The sequence below is a fragment of the Echeneis naucrates genome, chromosome 9 (assembly GCF_900963305.1).
Source record: "Echeneis naucrates chromosome 9, fEcheNa1.1, whole genome shotgun sequence".
Taxonomy (NCBI): domain Eukaryota; kingdom Metazoa; phylum Chordata; class Actinopteri; order Carangiformes; family Echeneidae; genus Echeneis; species Echeneis naucrates.
The window spans coordinates 20,258,497-20,285,258 of NC_042519.1; the positions used below are offsets into that span (position 1 = coordinate 20,258,497).

At 44.3% G+C, this 26,762-nt stretch overlaps 3 protein-coding genes across 4 annotated transcripts in view; all 3 read left to right on the plus strand.

Annotated features, from left to right (window-relative positions):
- Nucleotides 1–12,339, plus strand: part of rusc2 (RUN and SH3 domain containing 2) — a 30,428-nt gene extending 18,089 nt beyond the window's left edge. Inside the window, exons 4-13 of one of the 2 annotated variants that reach the window (XM_029510117.1) lie at nt 4,314–4,970; nt 5,501–5,710; nt 5,942–6,112; nt 7,122–7,198; nt 7,822–7,996; nt 8,208–8,313; nt 8,716–8,762; nt 8,883–9,942; nt 10,385–10,537; nt 10,939–12,339. In XM_029510117.1, coding sequence (XP_029365977.1) covers nt 4,314–4,970; nt 5,501–5,710; nt 5,942–6,112; nt 7,122–7,198; nt 7,822–7,996; nt 8,208–8,313; nt 8,716–8,762; nt 8,883–9,942; nt 10,385–10,537; nt 10,939–11,146 — 2,864 coding nt within the window. In that variant the 3' untranslated portion in view covers nt 11,147–12,339. The remainder of the gene's footprint in view (nt 1–4,313; nt 4,971–5,500; nt 5,711–5,941; nt 6,113–7,121; nt 7,199–7,821; nt 7,997–8,207; nt 8,314–8,715; nt 8,763–8,882; nt 9,943–10,384; nt 10,538–10,938) is intronic. The other variant, XM_029510118.1, reaches the window with a different exon arrangement.
- A 2,377-nt stretch (nt 12,340–14,716) lies between these two features.
- LOC115048560 (fructose-1,6-bisphosphatase 1-like) lies at nt 14,717–18,167 on the plus strand. Its single transcript, XM_029510119.1, has 7 exons — nt 14,717–14,930; nt 15,405–15,567; nt 15,883–15,975; nt 16,071–16,211; nt 16,293–16,430; nt 16,521–16,640; nt 17,618–18,167. Exons 1-7 carry the CDS (start codon nt 14,761–14,763, stop codon nt 17,807–17,809), a joined length of 1,017 nt encoding a protein of 338 aa, XP_029365979.1. The 5' UTR covers nt 14,717–14,760; the 3' UTR covers nt 17,810–18,167.
- An 869-nt stretch (nt 18,168–19,036) lies between these two features.
- Nucleotides 19,037–25,747, plus strand: fbp2 (fructose-1,6-bisphosphatase 2). The gene is made up of 7 exons (XM_029510379.1): nt 19,037–19,300; nt 19,903–20,065; nt 20,399–20,491; nt 21,140–21,280; nt 21,816–21,953; nt 24,642–24,761; nt 25,397–25,747. Exons 1-7 carry the CDS (start codon nt 19,128–19,130, stop codon nt 25,580–25,582), a joined length of 1,014 nt encoding a protein of 337 aa, XP_029366239.1. The 5' UTR covers nt 19,037–19,127; the 3' UTR covers nt 25,583–25,747.
- Nucleotides 25,748–26,762: the final 1,015 nt, after the last annotated feature.

Below are 26,762 nucleotides of genomic sequence, written 5' to 3' on the forward strand. Positions count from 1 at the left end.
CTGTATCTCAGCTGGAAATGTCAACATCTCTACTTTATGTCTACGGGATCTTTTGTTCAAGAAATGCAGCAAATGCAAATGAAATTGAATTATAATAAAAACAAACAAACAGAAATAAAGGAATAATTACAACAAGTTAAAGGTGGATTACATATAATGCATAGCAAACTTTTCATTTTGAATGAAAATCCTTTATTTATGTGCCCTTCTGTAAAATCAAGCTTTGGCAAAAAGTAACAAAGAACCTCTTTTTCCTAATGGACACAAATGCACCACAGCTTTTGATTACACTGGGGTCAGCCTCTCTTAGCTGGCCCACAACATTTTCCCCACAAGTGCAATTTCACCGGGGCTTTTATTTGAGCTAGGCACAACCAAGAGCTGTGCCAGAATAACGCCCTCCTCTGTGGTGCTGCAGGGAGTGACATACACGCACAACTAAAGCAACACAAATTCTGGCACTGGCATCGAAATATTCAAGTGGAAGATTTCAGAGCTAAAAAAGACACGTTTCATATTAAAATTTTGTTTAAATGTCAAAAAATATAAACAGAAAAAACAAAAACTAATTTCAATGTGCAACTGTACAAAAATTCATTTCCTGACATCATCATTGATTTAAAAACTCCACGATGAATTAAATTGTTCATTGCATGATAAATCCCAATTTTGACAAGTTTGTTTGTATGTATGAGGTTTTACCTGCTGGAAGTGTGATATGAAGGTTGGTTGGTCCTGTTTACCTTTTGTGTGTTAATGAGACCTTTGTATGAATGAAACATTGCCTGCCTCCGTGCCAGCATGTCTGACTGTGCGCCGATCAGAGTGACGCAGAGAGTGTGTTCTCAGTCTTAAGACGGGATGAGGGGTTGAATTCAGCCAAACGTGTTCAGAGTATCAATCAGGTGAGAAGGGAGAGATGAAGGTGCAGAGAGACCGCCCCCCTGCTGAGCCGTGTGTGTGCCGTGCATCCTAATCCAGAGAGCCTGGAGGCAGCGGCTCGTCCCAGAAACACAGGAAGGTCAGAGGAAACTTCTTCATGCCCACCAAACAAATGATATCACTTTTTCTTGTCCGCAGAATGTGTATTTGCTGCTGTGTCGCTGACGCTTATTTCATTTAGTGGTTTAGTCGTTTGCTGAGGAACTTCCACAGACTCTTTTTCTGAGGTGCTGACATCTTTACACCATATACTGAAATAAAGAAGCAAGAAGAAATCTGTGATAAGTGACTCAGCAGCTCAGGTTGTAAAGTCATTTTATTAATCCGTGTTTATTCATTTCTAATCAAAATACGTCACACTTAAGTAATGTTGTGTGTCATAACGAAACAGGAGATTATGAAATACCTGCTTCTTCCTGCTGCGCGTGGCACACTATAAAGCAGTATTACGCTCCTTTAGTGTCTCAATTCATTGTTGCTGCTCTGGAACAAAGTGGGTTATCTCAGTGGATCCTATATAAATATGACGTTTCTGAAAAGTCTGATTGAAAGAGACGGGCCTGTTTGTGGCAAAGAAACATGCTCAGCCTCCGGTCGGTTGTGCAGAACTTTAAACCTTGGTAAACATCATTACATAGGATGTTAGTTTATTTCTGCTGTGAGGTTGGTTTACTTATGATGGGAGTCTGGGAATCGACTCAATTTTGGAGCCTGGCTCTTTTTTTTTTCACCTGGCGAGGACGACACAAAAACACGATGGTAACTACAAAATGATGGCTTTTACATTTCCCCTTTGTCTGGAATAAATAAATAATAGATACACAAAAGTGTGGAGTTGATAGATATATACGGAGAATAAATAGAGGATTTAGTGATTTTAAGGTATTAGTATTTAAAAGTTAAATGTCCGGAGGAGCTGGCTGTCGTTGTGTTGTCCGATTAATCTGATTAAATAATGAACCTTTTTTCCTTGTTCGGGGCAGAATCATTTCTCAGGAAATGCTTTCTGCATGAAGTTCAGTTTATATAAACTGAGGACAGACAGCACCACCTCCACCCTGATGACGCTCAGCCTCAGCTGTCTGCTGTGTGTCCAGTTAGACAAACACTGGTACACACACACACACACACACACACACACACGGGGAGTGCTTGGAATTCCTCTGGAATAAAACCAGGGACAGTTTAAAGTAAGCAAACAGGGAAGGAATGTCCCAGGAAGTCCCAGCTGTCCCCCTTTTTTAATGGCATTGTACTAACTGGACCTCTCAAGGGGATTTTATGGAAATAAAAAAAAAAAAAAAAAATGCTGCCCATCCAGCCCACAGACAGAGGTCATAAAGAGAACGTCCTCGTGTGGTGGTACACTCTAATTATAAGTGTATGTTGGTGGAGATTATTAAAGGATTTGTCCTTTTAAAATGCTTCACACAGACCGAACCTGCCTGCCAGGTCGCTATTACCAACCTCCACAAGTGTAAACAAACAACTTTCTGCTTTGTCTGCTGTGTTTGTTCCACTGGATGTTTTCTGCTCTCCCATCCTCATGTCATGAACGTCAGGTTTTGTAACTCAAGCATTAAATGAGCACTGTATTCACAGCGTAGGCCCCAGTACAGGGCAGTCTGCATTCTTAGTTTGCCTCCACTCTGTTTTAGATAACCTTTTTCACGCCATTTCCAAAGGACAGCAGAAATGAAAGTTCAGCAGTTATTATATCGAGTCATTTTATACTTCAGTACCATTGTAAGAAAACTTTTGTTGGATCGGTTTAGAAAGAGAATGTCAAATTAATGCTCAATCCTCAAAAAGGAACAAATGACAGCATAGTGGCTGCCATCCTGTTGGTAAATGCACAGCTTTTTCTTTCCACGCTTCACCATTCTGATGGCAGGAGAAGCGAGAGAAGACAGAGATCTCAGCCCCTGTATTTCCTGGAGAAAGATAAAACTAGTAATCTGAGCAGCAGCACTCAAAAGAATAGATTCTGTTGTTTAATGGCTTGAAGACCTTCAGCCGTGGCTTGCCAGTTGAGCAGAGCAATGAGCTGAAGGCCACGGTGATATTATAGAGTTGAGGCGGAAGATAAAGAGGTTTGAGGCTAATGGGTCATCCACAAGAGCGAGGCGTGTCTCAGATATGTTCTGCTCAGTTTCTCACACTGGATCCACAACGACTGCGATGATTCAAGGGTTATAATGAGACGCCGAGCAGCATCTCACAACATATATTATTCATCAGACTTCACTTCAGTCAGCTGCGTTGTTTCGCCGCAGCACAGGCCTCTTTGAAAGCCTCTCGGAGGCGGCGGCAGCTGATAATGTTGAACTGATGGGCTGCAAAGGAAAAAGCCTGAGTTGCCTTACTGGCTCCATCTCTGAAAGGAGACGAGCTTATGAGAGAAGATGAAGGAGGGGAGAGAAGAAGGGAGAAGGGGTGAGGTGGGTGAGGATGGAAAGAAAGAGAAAAGGGGGAGGAATGGCAATTAGCGGCATGACGGGGCAGATAGAAGAGAAACAGGCGGGGGTGGGTGTTTCCATCCTCCATCCCCAGTGGCAGGTCAGGCCTGTGGGGGTGACAGTCTTCCTCCCGCCCTCATCGTCTCTGCAGCAGCTCCACATCGCTCCCTGTGGCCAGAAGGCAGCAGTGCACCCAGCTCGGGTGACAGCGGTGGGCCGGCCCCAGGGTGACAAACAGCTTGCGCAATGCCGCTGACGTCACACGTAGTCCTTTCTGTCACACACTGCACTGGAACTGGGAACACACACGCACACAGAAACACACACACACACGCACACAGAAACACACACAGACATTGACTTAATGGTGGAAAACGATACAAGTTCATGAAAAAGATTCTCCCTGCTGCGCCGCCTACAGGTTTAGTCTCTGTGTGTGTGTGTTTGTGTGCACGTGGGCCTGTCAGAGCAGTGATCTGATGTTTGTGTGTCTGTCTGTGATAAGGGCTGTTGAGCTTTGTGACTCATGACTGGGCAGTTTTCTGTTGGTCTGTGTTTTAATTATCTGTGTGATATGTAATTGTTTATTCTCTTGTTAAACATCAGCTCACTCTGTTTTATGTGATTGTATGTTGCAGTTTTGTTTTGTTTTGTTGTTTGTTTGTTTTGGGGGGGTAATTTAAAAATATCATCTTGGATTTTGTGGAAATTTTGAATTTCAGATTTTACAAGATTTTTCATAAATTTCCTTTCCCCTTTAGATTTAAACCTGATCAATTTAAAATCTTCTGTCAAATTTTCTCTTCATTTTGTTGGAAAGAGTGTTGATTTAACTTGATAACAGCTTCTTTTTTTTTTTTTTTTTTTTTCTGTTTTCCCCCTCCTCTGACTCTTCCATCTTTTCTCATGCAGGTGGTCTGTCCAGCTCCTCGGACAGCCGGCCAGCGGTGGTCCGCTACAGCAGGGACCAGAGGCCGACCACTCTGCCCATCCAGCCCTTCACCTTCCATCACCAGTTCACCTCCAAAGCCCAGCAGCCCAAGCCTCTGCTCCCCCTGCTCACAGGCTACGTCTCCGGGATGCAGGCGCGCTCCGGCTCCGGAGGTCCACTGGGGGAGGACGGTGAAGATGCGATAGATAACGTGCTGGTTGCGGCAGCACCTCCTCCTCCCGGATCGGTTCGGCCCTCGCCTCTCGGGAGCTACTCCCCGGTTCGTCTCCAGGGTGCGCCCAGTTCTGGGACCTGTTCCACCTGCACCCCCAGCCCTCAGCGGCCACACAGCCTCTCCTGCCCGCTTTCGGCGGGCCTCGCCCCCCTGCACACCCCGTCAGCAGTAAAACAGGGAGGGAGTTCAGCAGTGTTACCGCAGACCCCTCCGCCTTCATCCCTGAGCACGAAGAGAGGGACGGTGCCACAGATGCTGCCACCAGTGCAGGGACACTGTTTCCCCCGGGGGGCCGTGCCCAGTTTGCCTGCTCTCCACAGTGACACACAGAGCCCGCTGGGCTGTCTGGACTCTGGAAAACATGGGGATGGAAACAAATGCCCTGGAGCCAGGACACATAATGGTACGTTTCACTTTTGGGCAGCTTATATATCGACTCTGACTTCGCTACTTTGTCTGTCCTGCTCATCTTCACTTTTTACAACCATCAGTGTCTTGATTATAGGATCAAGTTAAAGGCTAACAGTAAAAGAGCAGAAAGTTGTCTTAAGTCAATGGTTAGTTAAAAAACAGTTTCAGAGTCATGATTGAAGCCTCCAGCCTTCAGAGAGCAGAGCAGCAGCTGGATTCCTTTCTATTCTCTGTCTGCGTCGTCATTTCACTGGTTCAGAGAAACATGCCTTAGTCTGGCAGTGTTTAGCGTTTTGGTTTACACTTGCATTAAAGCTCAGTTTTGTGTAGTTTAGGGTTGATTTACTCTTTAAAAGAAGTTCTTGTACGTTCTTATTTCCTCTTTTTCTCTTTCTTCCTCCCCTCCATGCACGCACTTCTATCCTCTCCCAAACATTTCTCCCATCCATCAAACCTTCCTTCAACCCCCAACCTGACCACCAACCCCTTGATCGTCATCCTAACACCTTCCCTCCCCAATAGCACACCACCTTTCTCCTCAGGCCCTCAAATGGAGGGAGTACCGTCGACGAAACCCGCTGGGGGTAGAGCGCGTCTCTGGCAGCCCCTCTGGTGTAGGATCAGGCGTCCTGTCCACTAACATAGAACCCCAAAGGGGCGGAGGAACGCGAGCCGCCAGGCGCAACGTGTTTGATTTCCCTTCAGCGCCCTCTAGCCTGGGACGGCTCAATGGTGCTAATTGTTATTTTGTCATTGTACAAATTTAGAGTTATGATGCTGGACCTTTGTGCTTTGTTGAGGAGTCACTGAAAAAAATATCACCGCAAGGTTCCTTGGATAGCACGTTCATAAAATTGAGCATTCCTCAAAAGCATCTTATGCTTTCAAGGGAGCCTTGATATTTGTATTTTATTTTATTTTATTTGTGTGTGTGTGTGTGTGCGCGTTTGTACGTATCTGCAGTGAGCCAATCATCGAAGCCGCAGCAGAGCTACAACGATTTCCTGCCAGACTACTTCTCCCTGACCGAGAAGCCACCGGAGGAGTTCTGCCTCTCCCCTGATGCCTCGTCCTCCTCCTCCTCCTGTTCTTCCTCACAGTCTCAAATCTCGGTTGACCTGACGCAGAAGAGAGGTGAGGCCATGTTCCCATGTATGAGCACGAAACACACTGACAGTTCTATTTAATGTCATAAATGCAGTGCTCACTTGTAGTGGTTGAAGATTGGACTTTTTATGAGATTTAATTACTATTATTATGTTATTATAGTTCGTATTTAAACAATATTATGTACCTGGCCTGTGCCAAAGTCAAAAATAGATAAATAGATAAAGAGATCTAGCAAAAATAAACTTGACGTTATGGTGGCTGTTAACCACATCTCATGCCGTTCCATACCAGAAGTTGCTCAGTTGTCATGGAGATGTATGCAGTTCTGCTCATGATAACATTTACAAAGACACTTTTCCAGTACGACTAGTTACTAAGTTTTTGCAGAATAAAATATTCAGCAGGTCTTGCAGCCTGTCTGCTCTTTTCTTCTCTGACTGTCCCAGACGTCCCTGGGACAACTTTTTCAGTCCGCCTGTCGCTGTCCCGGCTTCCTTCTTTCTGCATCTCTGTGGGGGCTTGGTGGGGGCGGGGGGGCGCCAACATAATAACACAGCCATGGCACTGGTTTACAATGTGAGCCACAAAGTCTCCAAGGATTTGTCTTTTAAAACTCTGCAGCACTGCAGACAGGATCAAACGAAATATTGCTGTTTGGAGAACAACATTTCCACATCACACAGTGCTGCTGTCGGGGAGAAGAGCAGCGAGTTCACCCTTAAATCCAGTGACTTTTTTTTTTTTTTTTTTTTTTGAGAAAAGGCGACTTGCCAGTGAGCAGAGTAATTCAAGGCCTCTTGCTTCAGCAGCGAGGTCATCTTTCACATGGATCACCCAGGTTCACCTTCAAGTATGTTATTTATATCTAACGTGAGCTTGCCAGGAAGAAAGGTTTGGTTGTTATGTCTGCTTTTATACTGTCGTGTATGTTTGTATAGTTGTATCGGCCGCTTTGGGGTTTTTGTTCTGTAGGAATTTTTCAATGAATTTAAAATTAAATTAAAGGTTTTTTTCCCCCTCTCTCTAACAACAGCTCTGGTAAAAGCCGTGAACACAGCAGTGGATCTGATAGTGGCGCACTTCGGCACCAGTCGAGACCCAGATGTTAAGGTGGGAAATGGTGCTGAATCTCATTCTGGAAGTGACTTACCCGAACCAGTGCCGGTTCTCTGGTTGATAAAGGCTCAGACAGCAGCCTCATAGGACCAACACATTGTAAACAAGGTCACTAGAACAGAAAACCTTTCAGCAGTTGAACTACATTAGTTTCACAAACAGATGGCGCCATTTGCTGTCACACATTCGGTTTTATTTTACTCCCCTTTATTACTCACTCAGCAACAGTTCGACAGCTGGATTTGAATTGTTATTGCAACTATCACAAACATCCTAACAATATTATTTTTTTCAAGATATTTAGATTCGATTTAGATTAGTCACATCTTGATCAGGTTCAGATGTTAGCTCAGAAACAATCAAATATTCATTCCATTTTGTTAGTGTTTATTTTGAGAAACTTAATTAGACTCTTTCCTGGCACACAATGTGCCCATGAGTTGATGAGGCAGTTAATAAAGGGGGGTAATAATGGGGATGGGAAAACACTGACAACAAACCTGAGTAAACTCATTTTTACTCATTCATTCTGTGTCTCTGCGGTACCTAAATTACACATTTATTTTAGGAAAAAAAAGTGTTTATCTTTTTATATTGTATCTCTTCATCCCTGGCAGGCTAAACTGGGGAACAGCTGGGTGAGTCCCAATGTGGGCCACCTAATCCTGAAGTACCTGTGTCCGGCACTGCATGAGGTGCTGCAGGACGGTCTGAAGGCCTACGTGCTGGACCTGATCATCGGCCAGAGACGCTGTCAGCCCTGGAGCCTCGTGGAGGCCTCCACGCAGCTGGGTGAGGATAATGATGTAGAATGAGCACCAAAACAATCATAAACATCACAACTGTATGATCGTTATTGTCTGCACCAGTTTCCTGCACAAACCTTCCAGTAAAATCTTTTTTTTTTTTTTAGTGTATGTGAAAGTAACCATATTAGGAATTCAGTCAATGGTCCTTTTGTGTATAAAATATAAAAGTTTTTTTGTGTTCTTGCTTCTGTCAGGCCCATCCACACGCGTCCTCCACAGCTTGTTCTCGAAGGTGAGCCAGTACTCGGAGCTGACCAGCCACAGCATGCGACTGAATGCCTTCATCTTCGGTCTGCTCAAGTGAGTCATTTTCCTTTTCCAACCCCACGATTTTAAAATGATGACACTGCACGTAGAGGGTAAGAAATAAAACACTTACAGCCACACATCAAACAGATTAGGTAGATCTCCACCAAACGCTTTGTCACATCCTGAAGAGGTGAACTACAACGCTGGTCTTGACCTTTAAGATCAACAGTTGACTGTTTATCAACATGGGAGGGTACATATCATTTCTTACGGGCAGCAGACTTTGGTAACTAATGTTAGTTTAATGGGGCGTCTGATACAGAGCCATTAAAGAGCACATTGGTCTCGACGTTGAGTCATTATGGTTTAAATAGTTGTTGTAATGTAAATGAAGACTCGGTTGTGACGCTAATTGCTCTCGGTTTTAATAGATGATTCACTTTTTTATTACAGCCTGAAGTCTCTGGAATTCTGGTTTAATCACCTCTACACACACGAAGGTAAGAGAAGTTCATAACTATCTGCAGGTACCCAGAGTCGGTCTCATCATTTGAATGAATGAATCATCTCTTCATGAATCTACTCTGATTCTGATACTGTTTTTGGTTGAATTTTGGAAGATATCATCGCGGCCCACTACAACCCGTGGGGTTTCCTCCCCCTGTCGCAGGGGGCTTGCCAGCCTCTCTTTGAGGAGCTCCTCCTCCTCCTGCAGCCGCTGTCCCTTCTCCCCTTCGACCTGGACCTGCTCTTTGAACCGCATCTCCTCCAAAAGGGCCAGGAGCACCTGCGTCGCAAGGAGCAGCTTTGTTCTGCAGGCCAGAGTCTCGACCAGTCGACGCGCTCCACCTTCCAGCTCATGAGAGGGTGGAGCACCACCGTCAGCGAAATGGTCAGAGACTCGAGCGCTGATGTGAAAAAAGAGAAGGTGGGACTGAGAAGAGAGGGAACGTGGCCGAGGATGGAAGTAACCAAGTTGAGGAGAGAGGGAGCAGGAGGGAAATCCGGGATAAGGAAGGATGACGAAGCTGGACCTGTTAGCAGATCGGCAGTGATGGAAGTAAAGTTTGCCAATCTTTGGAAGGAGAGGTGTATGGGAGAGCAGAGAGTCAAAGGTGTAGGGCAGGACAGCCAAGAAGAAGGTGACGACGGACATGAGAGGGACAGAAGGAAGAAAAAAGACAGGGATCCAGCTGACGAGGGCCGTCTGAGGCAGGACAGGCAGGTTGGCTGGTGGTACCAGCTCATGCAGTCCTCCCAGGTCTACATCGACCAATCTACAGAGGGGTCAAAGTTCGTGAAGGCAGAGAAAAGGAAGAAGTCCTCTGAGAGACGGCATGGTCAACTGCCGCCCACAAGAGAGGGAGTGGTGGAGGGGGCCGAGTCGAGTCAAGAGGGGGAGGGCTACAGGAGCAGGAAACCCAACAGCAGCTCCAGCGATGATTCAGCCGGGTCCAGGGGGAAACCATCATGGATGGGCAGCCCCCCGGAGTCCGTCCTCAACCAGGAGAAAGAGACAAAACCTCTGGAGCTGACAGGGACTGGCGCTCAAGCAGCAGCCCAGGAGGAGAGCCCTTCACACGGACAGAGTCTGCGTTGGGGCAGGCTCTTTGGATCCAGCGTTGGTTCTCCTTCCAGAGCGGAGGCACCTGAACAGAAGACGAAGGGTCAAAAGACCAGGTAAGTTAAGAATCTGAAAATATGAAGAACCAGGAGAAGAAGAAGTAGCTGCACAGTCATGATCACATTCCTGGTTCAACGACTGCATCTTAATCCACAGCGGAAAATAGTCCCTAAAAAATAAACTGTTCAGTGCTGTTTGAGAAAGGGGCTAAAATTAACTACGGCCTCAGCTATTTTAGGAAGTGACTGAGCCTTTTTATAAATGTGTGTGTTCTGGCTGCTCATTAGGAACCAATGGGCTTGGACTTTCTTACAGACCACTTACTGACTGAAAGAACTGAGCGTTTTTGATTCTGCCCTTTTCTCGACTTTGTTGACAAAAAGAAAAATACCGAACAACACAATTTTAGTCTTCAGTGCACCGTCACAACTTACGTGTACAAATGTACTTGGGTACAATCACGTTCACATTTGTTGCCCCCGTGTTTATCTTTCTCAGGCCCCCATCAGGCTGGCTTGGTCTGGATCGCTCAGTTCTGGACCTTGTAGCTCAGACCATCGGAGCAGGCAGTGGGAAGAAGGCAGAACCTCCGGCCGCCGAAAACACACCGCCGCCGACCCAACCGACTGACGCCAGACAGCAGTCTTCATGGTAGGCAAATCCGTCACACACAATTCACGACTGTTCTCCACACAAGTTGATCCAAATGATACATTCCTGCAACTGAGCAAACAGACAACCAACCGTTTATAAAAGGACTGACATGTTTTTAAACAGTACAAATCATAGATGTGATTAAAAAGCACACTCAGAAGTACAATTTAAAATGAAGGAAGGTCAACGTTATTTGAGAGGAATATTCAAAATATTCTCATATGAAATCATCATTTTTTTTGTTATATCTTTATTTAAATGTATGTAAAAAAAAATGTCTTGCAGTTTCAGTCGAGTGTTTCCTCTGAAATAAGACGAGGAAAAGATCAGTTAAGGTGAACTGAATAGTTGCCTCATCAGTTAATTAACGAATAGTTTCTCTTTGTGTCCTTCCTCAGTGAAGTACGAGCTCTGTGCCACCACATAGCCACCGAGCCGGGACAGCTGAGCTTCAACAAGGGCGACGTCCTGCGGGTTCTTAGCAAGGCTGATCCGGACTGGCTGCTCTGCTCCCTCGGATCCACTCAGGGCTTAGTTCCCATCATCTACGTCACCCTCAACAGCATGGAGGACAGCCAGGACACTTCCAGGCTCGGGCAGCACTGAAGCGACGCTGCCGACGGTGAAGAAGCATCTCGGAGCACTCCTGAAAACATTGGACTCTGTCGAAAATACGAAGATGATGTACAGACACATGCAAGGGGCGCATGCAAGCTTAAACACAAACTCACATCTGCTTCAAGGGTACAACCTGACAAGTGCGCATGTATACATCTGAAAACCAAAAGACCGGACGGGAAAGGAGCCCAAAGACTCTCAGACACGCTCCTTTCTGTGCGGGAAGCCGCGCCATTAGCTTAACTGCGTGACGATCCAGTCTCTGTCATCCATCTCTCCTCTCAACAAACACAAGGACGGGTGGGGGGGGGGGCAGCCACCTTCTCCATGTGATACTCTAGCTGCACTTTGCTGTATTGTCTGTTCACCCAGCTGTGCTGCACTTCGCTCAGTTTTCGTAAGACAGGTTGGTTTGATGTCCTGTTGCTTACTTAGTGCCGACTGATCTTTCACTCATGTAGAAGCCAGTGACTCTGTGCTCTTTTGGTAAGATTCAAGGTGGTAGATGTAAAAGCAAAAAAAAAAAAAACAAACAAACGTTGACTTCTTGTTTCACCTCTGATTCAGCCTATTATCGCTATTACTATTATTATGATTCTGATATTAGAATAGGAAAACACTGGAGTTTGTTTAAATGGCTGTTGGACGTGAGGTGACATGGAGGCTTAAAGTGACACGTTTAAACCTTCTTTTCAATCCTCCATCTGTCTTACGGGATCACTGCTCATCGAGGCCTGTTTCCGTGGGTAAGAAGGGGACGGATGGACTGATGAGAAAGTTTTATTCTTCCACTCGCTCTCACTCTTGTCCCGCCACAGCTGGGATGAAAGCAGTGGCTTACTTTTGGTTAAGTGCATGTAACCTTGCAAAAAAAAACAAAAAAAAAAAACAAAACACCATCCTGTTCCACCTCCTGCTTTATCCCGGGCCCTTCCCCTTAATCTCTCATCAGAGAACACCTCGCGGCTTTGTGAGGACGCCATTGAGCATCTGATTGGTCCAAATTGTGAATGCAAATGATCTCAACGTGTGGTGAGGTCTGAGTTATTTATGGATGACATCTGGGCTGTTCCGCTGGCATCTGAGTAGACAGCTGCAGGAAAGACGAGAAGGAAAGAAAAAAAAAAAAAACATTCTTCGAGATGATCGCTAATTCGTTTATTGTTTTGTATTTGAAACGGGGTCAGATGATCTTATCTTTGCCTTAAAGAGTCCTGACATTAAAGTATATTTTCTACACACGCTGATGTATCTAACCCCGCCCATCCCCGCCCACCTGCAGATTTATGTCTTATGACACAGACGTGTAGTGAAGAAATAGCGGTGGTATTTTTTTGGATGTTTAAAGGGAAACCCAAGCACATGTTGTGACGGTGGCTTCAGACGCCACCCGTCACGGTGTAAAACGTGGCCTTAGGTTCAAAATGAGTGGACAGATTAGTGGACTAAATTTACTGCTACACACACAGAATACCTGGATAGATGTTGAGTTTATACAGATGCCCAATCTAAATATTATACAATATAAGATGGTGAAAATCAATGTACATTTATTAAATAAATGAATGCTTGTGTAGTTTTTGAAAAACTGGCATAGGATATAATTTTAGCATTTTCTTTTCTTTCGTTGTTGTTGTTGCGTTGTTGTACAGTTTTTATTTTTACGTATGATTTTTAACATTGAATTTCACCAGAATGATTCATATTTCATTCTCAACTGTAAATATATTTAAAATCCTCCAATGGTTAATTTCTGCCATAGATCTATATGTGTAAATGTTATTAATGCATTTTATGTTCAGTACAGGAAGCAAGAATAAGCTTTAGTTTCAGTGCTAACAACCTGCTGACTATAATACAAGTTGCCCGTGGTAGTGGAAGCCCAGCGTTTCAGTCCTCCAGGCAGTTTGGTGTTCATGTTCACATGGGACAGGAAGAAATATACACATAGTAGTGATGAAACCAGAGAGAGCAGGAGGCCCAGGGGTCAGAGGCAAAGACAGATGAGCTGAGCTTTGAAATGTGTTGGAGGAAGAGAGAAGTCTTGCATCTTCTCGCCTCCTCTCGTCTCTTTGTTCTCTGTCTCTCTCTCCCTGGCGGCCTTCTTCCGCCTGTAAATACCTTCAGCATCAGTGACAGCGCTCTGCTCTCTGTGTCCAGGCTATATGATGTGTACCTATGACCTTATCAAACTACTATGGATGTTATAAATAACAAAGTGCTCATGTGATCACAAACCTAAACGGCTCCTGTGTCTTTTATGGCCTGACCTGAACTGATCCGCCTCCACGTTGTTAGTTTTAGGTGAACTCATCAGGCCCTGTGGGCATCACATCCATATTTAATGACTAACAAAACACTAAACACACTGAACATCGTCTGAGCAGGAGGCTCAAGCCAGAATGAGCCCAGAACCAACGTACACTCACAGATGGCACATTTTGGGTGAACTGCAATTATTTGTTCACGGGAAGTAGAATATCTGCACTTTTAACAGAAGTAGATGAATAAAAGACAAAAGTAATGTCGCTGATATTTTCAAACTTCCTCCAGCTTGTTTCCTGGTGAGGAAGATGAATTCAGCTGATGGATGGTGCTAAAGTTTGGGTAAATACACTCAATCCTTGTGTGTTAATAGAATTATGTTTGCATGTGGTGTCTTTTACTTCGTGGGACCCTGGAAGGTGTTTCCCTGCTTCATTTGGACTTTACATCAGCACCGGAATAACTTCATGGCAACAATACACCAGAGAAATAAATCAGGTCTGTAGTAACAATAATAATAATGATAGTTTAACAGCATTTGAGCTCTGATGGTGATGTTAAACCTCATGACTAATCAGGCTGAACGGGACCAGATCCAGACAGACAGGATCTGAAACCAAAGGAGCGGAGGTTGATAAGACTTCCTGGAACCTGCATGTACTTCATGCTTATTCATGTCCGACCAGCAGCATCAGAATGAGGAAAAACGATTTGAGCTCACTGACTTTTACCAGAAACACCTTGTTGATGAATGAGGTCAGAGGTCAATGTGCTGAGAGGGAAAGGCCACAGTTGCTCAGACAACCGCTCAGTATATCTGCGGTGAGCAGAACAAACACCAAGCCCAACCTTGAGGTGGACAAACACAGATTGGTCCGATGAATCTGGAGCAGCGAGAATCCGAGGACCAGGACCTGCCAGTCCAAGCAGCTGCTGGTGGTCTCTGCACTTTTATAAGCCTCTTATTTACCAATCAAACATTTCACTCCAGCAAAACTGAACTCAAACCGGCTTCGGGAGCTCCAGTTTCCTCCCAAATCTCTAAATCTGATAATTTAGAGCGGAAAAAAGAAGCGAGCGTCTTTTGTCTGGATTTAAAAGCACAGTGTCTCTCATTCATGCCACATCCATGTGACGGTAACATGATCATGTCATCAACTTTCCTTTTTGTTTTTTTTGTTTTTTTTTTTGTTTTTTTCTGTGAAGGAAGGCCCCTCCTCTCCTCTCCCGCTGCTCCGGATTGGCCCAAACATCTTCACTCCCTCTGCGCGCTGTTCCGCGTCGGAGCGCATTTAAGTGTGCAGCTCCGGATCTGAGGGCTGGACTGTGAAGGCACCATGTCCGACCGAGGGACCATCGACACCAACGTGGTGACCATCACCACCTTCGTCATGGAGGAGGGCAGGAAGGCCAAAGGCACCGGGGAGCTCACCACGCTGCTCAACTCGCTGTGCACGGCGGTGAAGACCATCTCCAGCGCCGTGCGCAAGGCCGGGATCGCCCACCTGTGAGTGCCACGCTTCCTGGGGAGATGCTTGTTGTTGTTGTTGTTTTTGTTTGGTGTCCTGTTGTGTTAACACCGTTTCAAAGTAACAACGAGTCGGGATTCAGTATCCTGCATGCACGTTGGCATAAAACTAAGCAGGAGACTCAGGAAAAGCATACCTGAAACCAGCACAACCTGTGGCACAACACACACACACACACACACACACACACACACTTGATCAGAAAAGGTTTGTGCAAGAATTATTCAGTAATTCAGGGAAACGGACTCCATTTCCAGCTTCATGAGCAGGAATCTCTCTGTAGCTGAGAAGTTTTCATTTAAATTGTTGGTTAAGTTGTTGATGTAACTTTTTTTTTTTTTTTTTTAAACTTCTGCTGTTGAGAAACGCATCATCGGAAAACCGTAGAGCTCTTCCTACACCTCCACTGTCACCTTCAGCTTCCTTCACCTGTCCTGTCCTGTCTCCGTCAGCTACGGCATCGCCGGCAACACCAACGTGACCGGCGACCAGGTGAAGAAGCTGGACATCCTGTCCAACGACCTGGTCATCAACATGATCAAGTCGTCCTTCACCTCCTGCGTGCTGGTGTCCGAGGAGAACGACGAGGCCATCATTGTGGATCCGGAGACGCGGGTGAGTGTGCCTGTGAGGCGGGTCACACCCAAACGAAGCCCCCCCCCCACCCCCCCTGCTGGGCTCAGAGAAAAAAACCTGCTTCTATTCATTCAGGACCCGAGTCCTGACTGAAAGTAGATAACACACATTTCTCCCTTAAACCAGCAGGATCTGGTTTGTCTTGATAAGGTGCATGTCGACACACCTGCAGCGTCTAGGGAGCGATGTAAAGGTTTAAAACCTGAACGTAGTTCGACCTAAAAGCGCTGTTTTTATGAACATTAACACCAGTTAGTTTCGTTTGACCGTCTGAGAATGATAGTCGTCTTTCAGGGGAAATACGTCGTGTGCTTCGATCCTTTGGACGGCTCCTCCAACATCGACTGTCTCGTCTCCATCGGCACCATCTTCGGCATCTACAAAAAGGTACCGAGTCCTCCTTCCCTGCATCTTCAGCTTTCTTCAACACGTTCTTCAAATAAAACGTAGATATGAATGTAGAACTGAGGCGTGTCTGTTAGATGACAGATGATGAGCCGTCCGAGAAGGACGCCCTGCAGCCGGGCAGACAGCTGGTGGCGGCGGGCTACGCCCTCTACGGCAGCGCCACCATGGTCGTCCTCTCCACCGGCAATGGAGTCAACTGCTTCATGCTCGACCCGGTCAGAGCTCCCCCTGCACCGAAAGCCTTTAAAACAAAACCGTGCTGTTGATAACGTCTCCTGCTTTTTTCTGCTCATCAGGCCATTGGCGAGTTCATCCTGGTCGACCGGGACGTGAAGATCAAGAAGCGAGGAAAGATTTACAGCCTGAACGAAGGATACGCCAAACACTTTGCGCCTGCTGTCAAAGAGTACGTGCAGAAGAAGAAGTTCCCTGAGGTGAGGCTGCCATCAGGAAGTTAAAGGAAAATAAACCTTTACGTTTTTTAGTCCTTCACACGTTTAAATGACGTTTTGATGCCGTTGCAGGACGGCACCGAGCCGTACGGCGCCCGTTACATCGGCTCCATGGTGGCAGACGTTCACCGAACACTGATGTACGGAGGAATCTTTTTATACCCAGGAAATGTGAAGAGCCCCAAAGGAAAGGTGAGGTGCAAACGACTGAGAGGTGAAAGGTCATGAAAGTTCAAACTTTGCCTTCATCGACTGTAATTAAGATACATCACCAAGTTTTTAGTTTATCCTCCTGCAGCATCAGTGACTTCATTTTAATTTTTATTCAGTACAGCGCTTTTTATTTGTTTTGTTTTTTTTGTCTTTTGTCAAATTTTTGTATAATTAAAAGTCAGTGAAATGCATCTATAATACACTTGATAATAATTTTTAGCTCTCTTTAGCCGCTTCCCTGTGACAGGTTTTTACATACTGATGTTTGTGTCATCAGCTTTATCGGGTTTAACTAGTTGTTTAACAACAATTTTTGTTTTTAGTTTAGTTTTTTTTTTTTTTTTTTTTTTTTTAACTTTCACTTACTGCAATACTGGTTGTTGGGCGTTTTCAGAGAAGATTTCAGACATAAGACTTTGCTGTTGGTTCAGTTGTCCAACTTGAAGCATGAGGCCATAATGAAGCCAATGTCACAATGTTGTTTCTTCACTGTCCACATCCTTTCAGTGTTTGCAAACCTCAAACCTTCCAAACCTCAGATTGACAAACTGAAGGATGTAAAACTTTGTCTTGTAAAGACTTTAAGAAGAATCAACGGGCCAAACTAAAGCTGAGAAACTAGCTTATTTTAATGAGCCCAACGTCGTTCTCAACCAAATCTAAAAAAGAGGGAACGCTCCTCGGCAGCCTGTGAGAGAAACCAGATCAGTGAAATATTAAAGGATTTATGTTAGAGCAGTAAGAGCTTTAAAAAAAATGCAAAAGGACAGAGCTGGAAATAATAAGATTTATAAAAATTAGCAAACATCTCATGTTGAATATTTATGATCAGGCTGCAGATATTGCTGTTTAAAGAACATTTGAGCAATCAGATGTGATGAAACTGGTCTGAGAACCAGAAACGGGCAGATGGAAGGATATTGAGCGTTTCACTAAACCGCCCCTCTGCCTCACAGCTGCGTCTGCTGTACGAATGCAACCCCATGGCCTTCATCATGGAGCAGGCGGGCGGCAAGGCCTCCACCGGCTTCGAGAACATCCTGGACATCCAGCCCGAGAACATCCACCAGCGGGCTCCCGTGGCCATGGGCTCCCCCGAGGACGTCGAGGACTACATCGCAATCTGCCAGAAACACAGCAAGAAGTGAGACCACCAGGGAAATGAAGTGTATCTCCAAACTGTCTAGGCTTAATGTAAGTGTACCTCTGCTGATGTCTGGAGTTTGGAGAGGCCAAAAACGACCAGTCGTTCACCAGCAATGTTCGTGTGCTGTTTGTAGGGAGCTGATGGATAATAGATGGTGGGCACATAAAAACTGTGGTTCATAAACTCAAATACGCACATTCCATATAAATAACCAAAGAGGGGGAAAAAAAGCAGCCAAAACGTTAAAGACAAAGGTACCTCAAAGAGAAGATTCCTCCCCAGTTTACCTCCAGTTGTGCCTTAATGGGGCAAAAAAAAAAAAAAAACACATGAAGGACCAAATACGGGCTCTATGAAAACAACCAAATGTTATTATGTGAACAGTTACTGCTGAATGAAGTTTCAATAAATCCAAATGAGTCAAATGACAAAATCTGTTTTTCCTCATTTGAAACTGTCAGATCTTCAAAATTCACCTTCCCGCTAATCAGCAGCTCTCGCTTTTTATTGTTTTATTAGTTGTTCTGTCGAGCTTATCCTGGATTTTAAAGGCTTAGGAATAGCCCCTCAGTATTTACGGAACGTGAATAAACATGAAGCTTGTTTTGCACACGAATCGTGTTAATAATTACACAAATATTTGAGAAAAAGAGTAGATGTAAAAGACATTTTCTTTTTTCTTTTTTTTTTTAAAGTGACTTGGCTTTTATTTTGATAGAATGTACTGACGTCCTGTCTCCAAATGTTAAGAGATACAATCAGATGAGTCGACCTTTAAGCTGGAAGGTTTCCTCGCCCTAATGACATTTAAAAATCACTTGAGCTGCAGTTGTGCTAAAACGGCAGCTCTGCTCCGGCTCCATACGCCGATAAAATAAACTCAAAGTGACACCCCACAACAAAAAATACTGACTCGGACCCCTTTCTGAAATGGATTGTATCACTACTTTGACTTCTCAGTTGGTGAAATATCCCACATTGAGTGAGGCTGCAGTCTTGTGTGGTGACTGGACTCCTGCAGGCTCCTTCACTCAGGTTCATGTGGCTGAAACTCTGAGTTGTGTTTTGAGAAGTGTTGGTCTTGTCTGTCTGTACAGCTGACACCCGACACCCCCCCCTCGTCTCCACACACACACACACACACACACTCTTCCACTCGGCAGCACTCACAAATAGATCCCTTGGCTCGGCCTTTCGTCGCTCCCAGCGTGAAAAGGACTTGGCTCGTTTATGGGGTTGCTCACTTGCTCTCAGAAGCCCTGCCCGGCGGACACACAGCCTGCTGCCCTACCAGGAGGGACGGAAGAAGAAGAACCACCATGACGGACCAGTCTGGGTTTGACACGGACGTATGGACCCTGACCCGGTTTGTCATCGAGACCGGGCGTCAGGCTAAGGGGGCGACCGGCGAGCTGACCCAGCTCATCAACGCCATGCTGACGGCCATCAAAGCCATTTCCTCTGCTGTGCGTAAGGCAGGCCTCGCTCACCTGTAAGTACCGAGGGTGGACTGGACTCTGGCTCTGCAGCAGGACAGTGTCCAGTCTTCAATTTACGAAGGATTGTGCAGCTCTGCAACATTTTATATTTGAGCATTATTTGCGGGAATAGACATCAGTCAGGTCATTTTCAGTTTTGTGCAGAATTATCCGACTGAACTGAGGCTGAAAAAGGTCAAAGGTTGATTTGTCATCTCAAAGGTTAAAGGGGAGTCTCTTCAGACTTCAGACCTTGAACAAATCAAACCTGAACATATTCACATTTCATTTCTAAATGACAGTAAAGCTGAAAATGTTGCATATGATGGAGAACAGCAGCGCAGGAAGAGCAGAGTCATTCAGGGGATAATGAGGGAATTCATCATTATGTAATCGAGCACAAACGGACTTTGTCTGCCGCTGAACGGCGACAATTAAGCATTCCTGACCTGATGACCTGTCCGTTTTGATTGAGATGGAAATTTTAGAGGGAAAAAATCTTTATGATCTTCTCATGATGTCCTCTGGTGAAATGTCATCACTTCAGCTCTTCTGGCTCTCAGGAGCAGCTGAATTGTGTGTGTGAAGCTTAAAGCTCGGCCTCGTATCCACCCAGGCAGGGCTTGGCGGGCTCGGTCAACGTGACGGGGGACGACGTGAAGAAGCTGGACGTGCTGTCCAACGACCTGGTGATCAACATGCTGCAGGCCTCATACAGCACCTGCTGCATGGTCTCTGAGGAGAACAAGGAGCTCATCGTCACTCCCAAAGACAAGAGGGTGAGCGGCGGTGGGAGACGGTGCTGTAAATCACCGGCTGTAAAGTCCCACATTCACAGAAAGTTTGGCACGTTAACTGTCTTTATGATCTCTGCCCTTCAGGCTTCAGTTACCTCCGGGGGTCGGCCTGGTGACACATAAGTGTAACTTTACAAAGTGCAGCTGAAATAATCCACCAGCAGATTCCTATCATTATCACAATCTGAGTATTTCTGTTTCCAGATCACCAACTGGATGTGTCAGTGACCTCACTTAAGTCTGTACAGAGCTCAACAAATTTATACAGAAAAAAAATGTGTGTGTGTGTGTGTGTGTGTGTTTATTGTGTTGCAGGGAAAGTATGTGGTCTGCTTCGACCCTCTGGACGGCTCCAGTAACATCGACTGCTTGGCCTCCATCGGCACCATATTCGCCATTTACAAACGGGTTGGTGTGAAATGAAACCATGAACTCGCTGAAAATAGTCCCCTCCCATCAAATCAACCCTTTGAAAATGGGGTTATTTTATTTTATTAAAAATTGTGCCGTCACATGCTCAAAAGAAGGAGGGCGTTTTGAAAAATAAAATCAAGGGTGAATTAACAGAAATGATGATACAACTGAATTGAATGCATTTTAGGAGACGTGAAAGTTTATTCCTACAGTTTTAAAAGTGCACTCACACGCTGCAGACACTAGAGAGCGATGCTGTCCGGCTGTTCCAGGTTTCAGCCTTTTGAACTGCAGCCACTAATTCAACGCACCACAAAGCTCCAAATATGGACTTAATATTTCCACTTCCTTTGTTAGAGCCTGAAAAAAAAAAAAAACACTCAGACATCTGATGGAGCAGAAAAATGACATTTTTCTTACCTTTTTGTTTTGGTTTGTATTTCTGTTGTGTCTGTTCTCCGTTTTATTGCAAATTTAATATAAAGTGGAGGAAAAGGAATCTGGCTGAAATAAACATTTGAAACAGAATGATATTTGTTTACATATTGTGAAGTAAAAGTTCACGTCAACACAACAGATTTATATTTGAGTGATATCTGCAGGACAGCAGTCGCTTTGTGTTGATTCATTTCCTCCCTGCAGGTGTCAGAGGGTGAGCCCACAGAGAAAGACGCCCTGCAGCAGGGCAACAACATTGTGTGCGCCGGCTACGCCCTTTACGGCAGCGCCACCCTGGTGGCCATGAGCACCGGCGCCGGCCTCAACTTCTTCATGCTGGACCCGGTGAGCCACTCCGTCTGCATGTCACTAGGTGTCGACCAGTTCTCTGTGGAGATGCATCCTCTCTCCACGATGGTGAAAGGAGATGGCGTGACCTGCATCCATCTCCTTTCACCTTCATGTAAATAAAAAAGAAAATAAGCAGAATTTCTCCACGTGGGACGTCGTGATCAGATGTAGTCGGTCACCAGGACTTCACCTCTATCGTATTGTTTTTCTTTCTCCAGATTCAGATTTACACACGCATAAAAAAACCTACAGAGCGAAAATGGGTGTTTGTCTTTAAGAAGCAACAACCAAGCGTTGAGAAGTCACCTTTGGAAAAGCAGCTTTAAAAACAAGTTCAGTGTGTGTTTATAAGTAATCTCAGAGGCAGGTTGGAGGTTTGGGTGTCTTTTCCATGTTCAGAAACTCAAACATCCCTTAAATCAAGCCAAATAACACTTCAGTTGGGAGCCCATTAAATAAAGGAATTGTGACCTCTCCTTGTTTGATTTTTTTTTTTTAATTTAATTTAATTTTTTTTTTTCTTTGTCAGGCCATTGGTGAGTTCATCCTGACTGAGAGGAGCGTCAAGATCAAGCAGAAAGGGAAGATCTACAGTATGAACGAGGGCTACGCCAAATATTTCCACCCCTCCATCAACGAGTACATCAAACACAAGAAGTACCCAGAGGTCAGAAAATCAAACCAACCTCCAGAGAAGCTGCTGCACAAACACAAACGTTTGATGGCTGTAACTTCCACTTTGCGTTTTGTGGTTTTGAATCTGTCCTGTAGAAACCGACCTGGAGTTGCTTTTTGCAAAGAGTGCTAAATTTAACTGTAACTAAAATACAGGCTGTGCCGTTTGTTTAAATAGATAAATATTAAATAGTCATAGTGAGAGCAGTGATTTCACTTCAAGTTTCAATTTGCAGGATTTTTTTTTTTAGTTTTTTTGGTTGCTTACTTATTTATTCATGAAAAATAACAAGAGCATGAATCTGTAGTGTCGCACAGGGCGTTTACAGCTGCAGATAATTTTCCAAACTCCTGCCTGTGCCTTCACACACACAGTGTAATTCAAATAGCTGAGTTTTATTGTCAGGACCAATTAAAAGCAAAAATATCAGAGACAACACTTTTGGTAGCGTTGTGCGATCAGCTAAAAGCCTAAAAGAGACAGCAATAGTACAACAAGCAGACAACAAGTGAGCTGCCTGCAGGTAATTTAGTTTTTATCTGCACAGCTCTTTGTTAAAAAAAAAAAAAAAGTGCTGAGTGTCCACTTTGAGTCAAAGTGTGTCCAGGTCCCGTGGGTGTCCTGTCCTGAGGACGGTCAGACAGGACGAAGGGCAGCAGCTCTGTCAGCTGAGCTGCAGGACGATGACACCGTTAGAACAGGAAAACATCCTGTTCCTCAGGAAACGGCAGCAGCTTCTCATGTGGAAACTGATGTCCACATGTGCACACTCAGCACTTTTCCCGCAGAGCCAAACCTGCCCCATCGCTACAAGAATGCAAACACAACACGTTAAATCATATTTTCGGGGTCTAATTGCAGTGTTGATGGTCATTTTGATGGCCCATCACAGTGTCAGAGCGGTTTTAGAGTATTTTATGAAAATGGACACTGTGCCCTAATGAATACATAAATATTTATGGAACATCTCTGAAAACTTCTGCTTTGTAATATCTTCTTAAACAACATTAGCTGAACTGAAGACTCATCATCACGTTACTCTTCAGCCACAATGATCCAGCACTTCACGTCCGTAACCACAAACATACATGAAGAAATTTGTCACACTGGGCTGAACTGAAAAGTAGATGAGAGAAGTTTAGATCCAGTTCAGTCGTTTCCTCTTCATCCTCCTCCGATGAACGCTGAACCTCAAGAGTCAATTTAGTATCTCACGTCAGTGGAAACAATTTTAATTCACCTTATTACTGTTTTCTTTTCCTGCAACTTCCTGGATCTTAAAGGATAAAAAAATATAATATAGTTTATGAAAAATGTTGAGTCCCAACATTAGTGTGAATATCGATGATTTTCTGTCGTCTGTGCTCGACTGTTAAACTGAGTCAGTAGAAGTGTTTGACTCCACACAGATGGTGAACATGGACACACTTTAGTTTCAGCTCGTTCAGGTTAACCTCGGAAAATCAGAGTCCTTCTCTCTGAACACTCACAGACAAGTTTAGTTTCCCACAATCCTTTACTTCTTTATCCTCCTCTGTTTCGTTTCCTTCAAAATCGTTCTTTTATTTTAGGGAGTCTCGCTCTCTCTGTGGATCCAGCTGGATGTGGTTGAGCATGTGTTTCTTTTTTTTTTTTTTTTTTTTTCTCTTGAAGAGTTGTGAAGATCAGGAATCTGTTTTCAGGAAATACCACCACACAAACTTACTCACTCGCACACACCCCTCCCATAGTGTGTGACTGCAATGTGACTCAGCAAGCACATGACTCTGTCACGTTGTGCCGGTCTGAACATGAACACACCTGATCCTGAGGTTGCATTTTTTTTTTTTTTTTTCAGTGAAGATTTCTGGTGAATGATTTGTGATGACATTTCTTAAAAATAAAAAGAAAAAAGCACGACACATAACTAAAAGCGCCGCACATTAAAAGTCCATTTGTCGTTTTTGTAGCCGTGGCAGGGTTAATGGACGTCCCAGACGGACTTTGGCCTGTTGGTTTGCTCTCTTTTCTCTCTGAAGGCCGATCATCTGCAGCTGTCAACCAAACCTGCAAGTGCAGTTCAGTTACTGATCCAAACTGTATTATAACCGTACAGGAAATGTTAGAATCAGACTTTTATCAACACACACTGCTGAACATGTGAACATCTCCTTCAGTGTGCTAAAGCTCCATAATCTTCTCCTTCACATGTACACGGACGTGATGCTGCCTTCTTTTAAAACCACTTGTTCAGTTTTAAAATATGAAAACTGAGAGGTTATTATGGAACCTTTATGGAAATTAAACAGGCAAATGAAGAGAGAGTGAAGTCAGCTAAGAAACGTGAGCTAAGAAGGAAACTCAACCATCGAAGGCTGTAGTGAGCGAGTGGCAAGTTATGACGAAAGCAACAACACAACCAAACAACACTTTCATCTGACGCCTCACTCTCCGAGAAATAAACTCAGCTTTAAATGTTTCCATTCACAAATTATATTCACCCTAAAATGGGACTGGGGTTCAAATTATTGTAAAGAAGACGTAACATCCAGGATCCAAACTGAATCAAGTCTGTGTCCTTGTTCATAATAAATGTGGAGTTTTTGGTCTTCAGGATTCGAGCAACCTGCACCAGATAAAAAAAAAAAAACAAAAAAACAGATCCAAAACATTTGACACCCCCTTTGACTCTCCCTGCAGGATGGCAGTGCGCCCTACGGGGCCCGATATGTGGGCTCCATGGTCTCAGACGTCCACCGCACCATCGCCTACGGGGGGATCTTCATGTACCCCGCCAACGAGAAGAGCCCCAAGGGAAAGGTATTTTCTCATCATCATCACCAAGCACATTCACAATGTCTCCACAGTTCACAGCCACATTTTGAAGTATGAATGATTTTTTTGTGATTTAAAAGTCTTTAGTCCGAAACGTCTGTGCTGTAATACAGCAAATATTCAGCGACACAACTGTGTGTTTTAGTTTTTCTTTAGTTGTGTAATGTGCCGTTGAACTTTGAGTCCAGGCTGTCAGTCTGCTGCTGATCCAGAGTCTTGCTGTGGTGCAATCTGAGGGTGGGGGTGTTTTTCTCATCCTGTTATAAATGAAGTTCAGACACTGCTGCAAAGATGAACTACAACAGTCAGACAGATTTTTTAATTTAAGAGCATTGAATCATCTTATAATGATCCAGATCCCATTTAACTGTGTCTGTTGTAAGCTGACAGGTGAATTTGTTTATGTTAAACTGTTAAAAGTACTTTACAGCTTCCATAAAAGAAGTTCTAACGAGAACAGAACAGACTAAATTTGTACTGGCTTATTATTTATCAAGAAAAAACAGACACCGAAAAAGAACCAAATGATCACTTCCTATTTTCTACCCTCTGAATGCAAATTGGTCCTGTTTGAGGTTCTTTATTTCTGTGAAATCTGATCATGTATTTTCCTTTAAAAGCTGCGGCTGCTGTACGAGTGCAACCCCATCGCCTTCCTCATCGAGCAGGCGGGAGGCCTCGCCACCACCGGCACCCAGAGGATACTGGACGTTCAGCCCGAAGGGCTCCACCAGCGGGTCCCCTTCGTGGTCGGCTCCCCCGATGACGTGAACGAGTACCTGTCCTTTGTCAAGAAGTTCCCATAAAGACCAAATGTCGACGTTTGTACAGCAAGTCCAGGAAGACAGAAAGACGAGATGTTGTTCTTCAGGTCAGAGACAAATTTATGAATTCAAATCTCAAATAAACATTTAATTTTAATTAATAAAATATGGTGAACTACTTTTCCATTTTTAATCAGACATATTAATCTATATTAAATATTAAATCTGAATAATTTGCCCTGTCTCAGATAGTTGTTGAGAATTTTGTGAAAGCGTGACTCTTTCAGATCAAAGCTCGTCACGTTAACTCTTAGCCTTTCGTAAACGGCAGCAATTAAAAGAAGTTAAAGTAAATTTTCAGTGGATAAAAACATGATGTGGACAAATTGATCCAAACTGCTGCACGCTGCTCATCTTGACTCCATTTCCCAGAAGAGGGAAATATAGACTGTCACCTATATTTTCTAGGTGACAGTCCATCTTATTCCAAGTTATTGAAGCTCACTGTTATCCACTCCAGGCAGCAGCTAGTCCTGCTGCTGCTAATTCAGGTAAACTTACATCAATGGAAAGGGAAATTGAGAAGAAAGAACTAACTTTAAAACTAACAGCAGCAATGATTAATAATTATATTGTCACGTGTAGAGATAGTGACTCAAGGACATGATCTCCAGGATAAGGTTTGTGTAAGGATTTTTTTTTTCTTTTAATCACTGAAAGCAGCACTGTATTCATGTATGTTGTTTTGGAGCAGCAGGTTCAGAGAAGTCAGAGGATGGGTGAACTGACTGCGGTCTCTTTGGAGCAGCCTGGACTGAACAACACGTTTGTTTAACTTCACCCAAATCTGGGTCAGTCTGAACGACCTGACCTTTAAAAAAAAAAAAAAAAAAAAAGCTTAACCTTAATGGGCTTGTTCAAACAAGGTCAGTCTTTCCTTTTGCTATAATGAAATAATTTTACAATCACCAACTCAAACCTTTTAGTACAAGCAGGAACAAAAACTAGGAGGGATTAAAGCTGCGGCCAAGTTAAATCAGAGACCGGGTTTATGAGGTCACCTTTATGGTGGTACGTATGTCGGAAGCTCAACCTCCACTTCCTCATGAATCAACATCATTGTTGCAAGAACCAATCTGATAAGATCCGTCAGAGTGCGACACTTTTTTCTTCTTCATGGAGGTCATATGACTTTGTGACAGATTACCGTGACTGAGGCCTC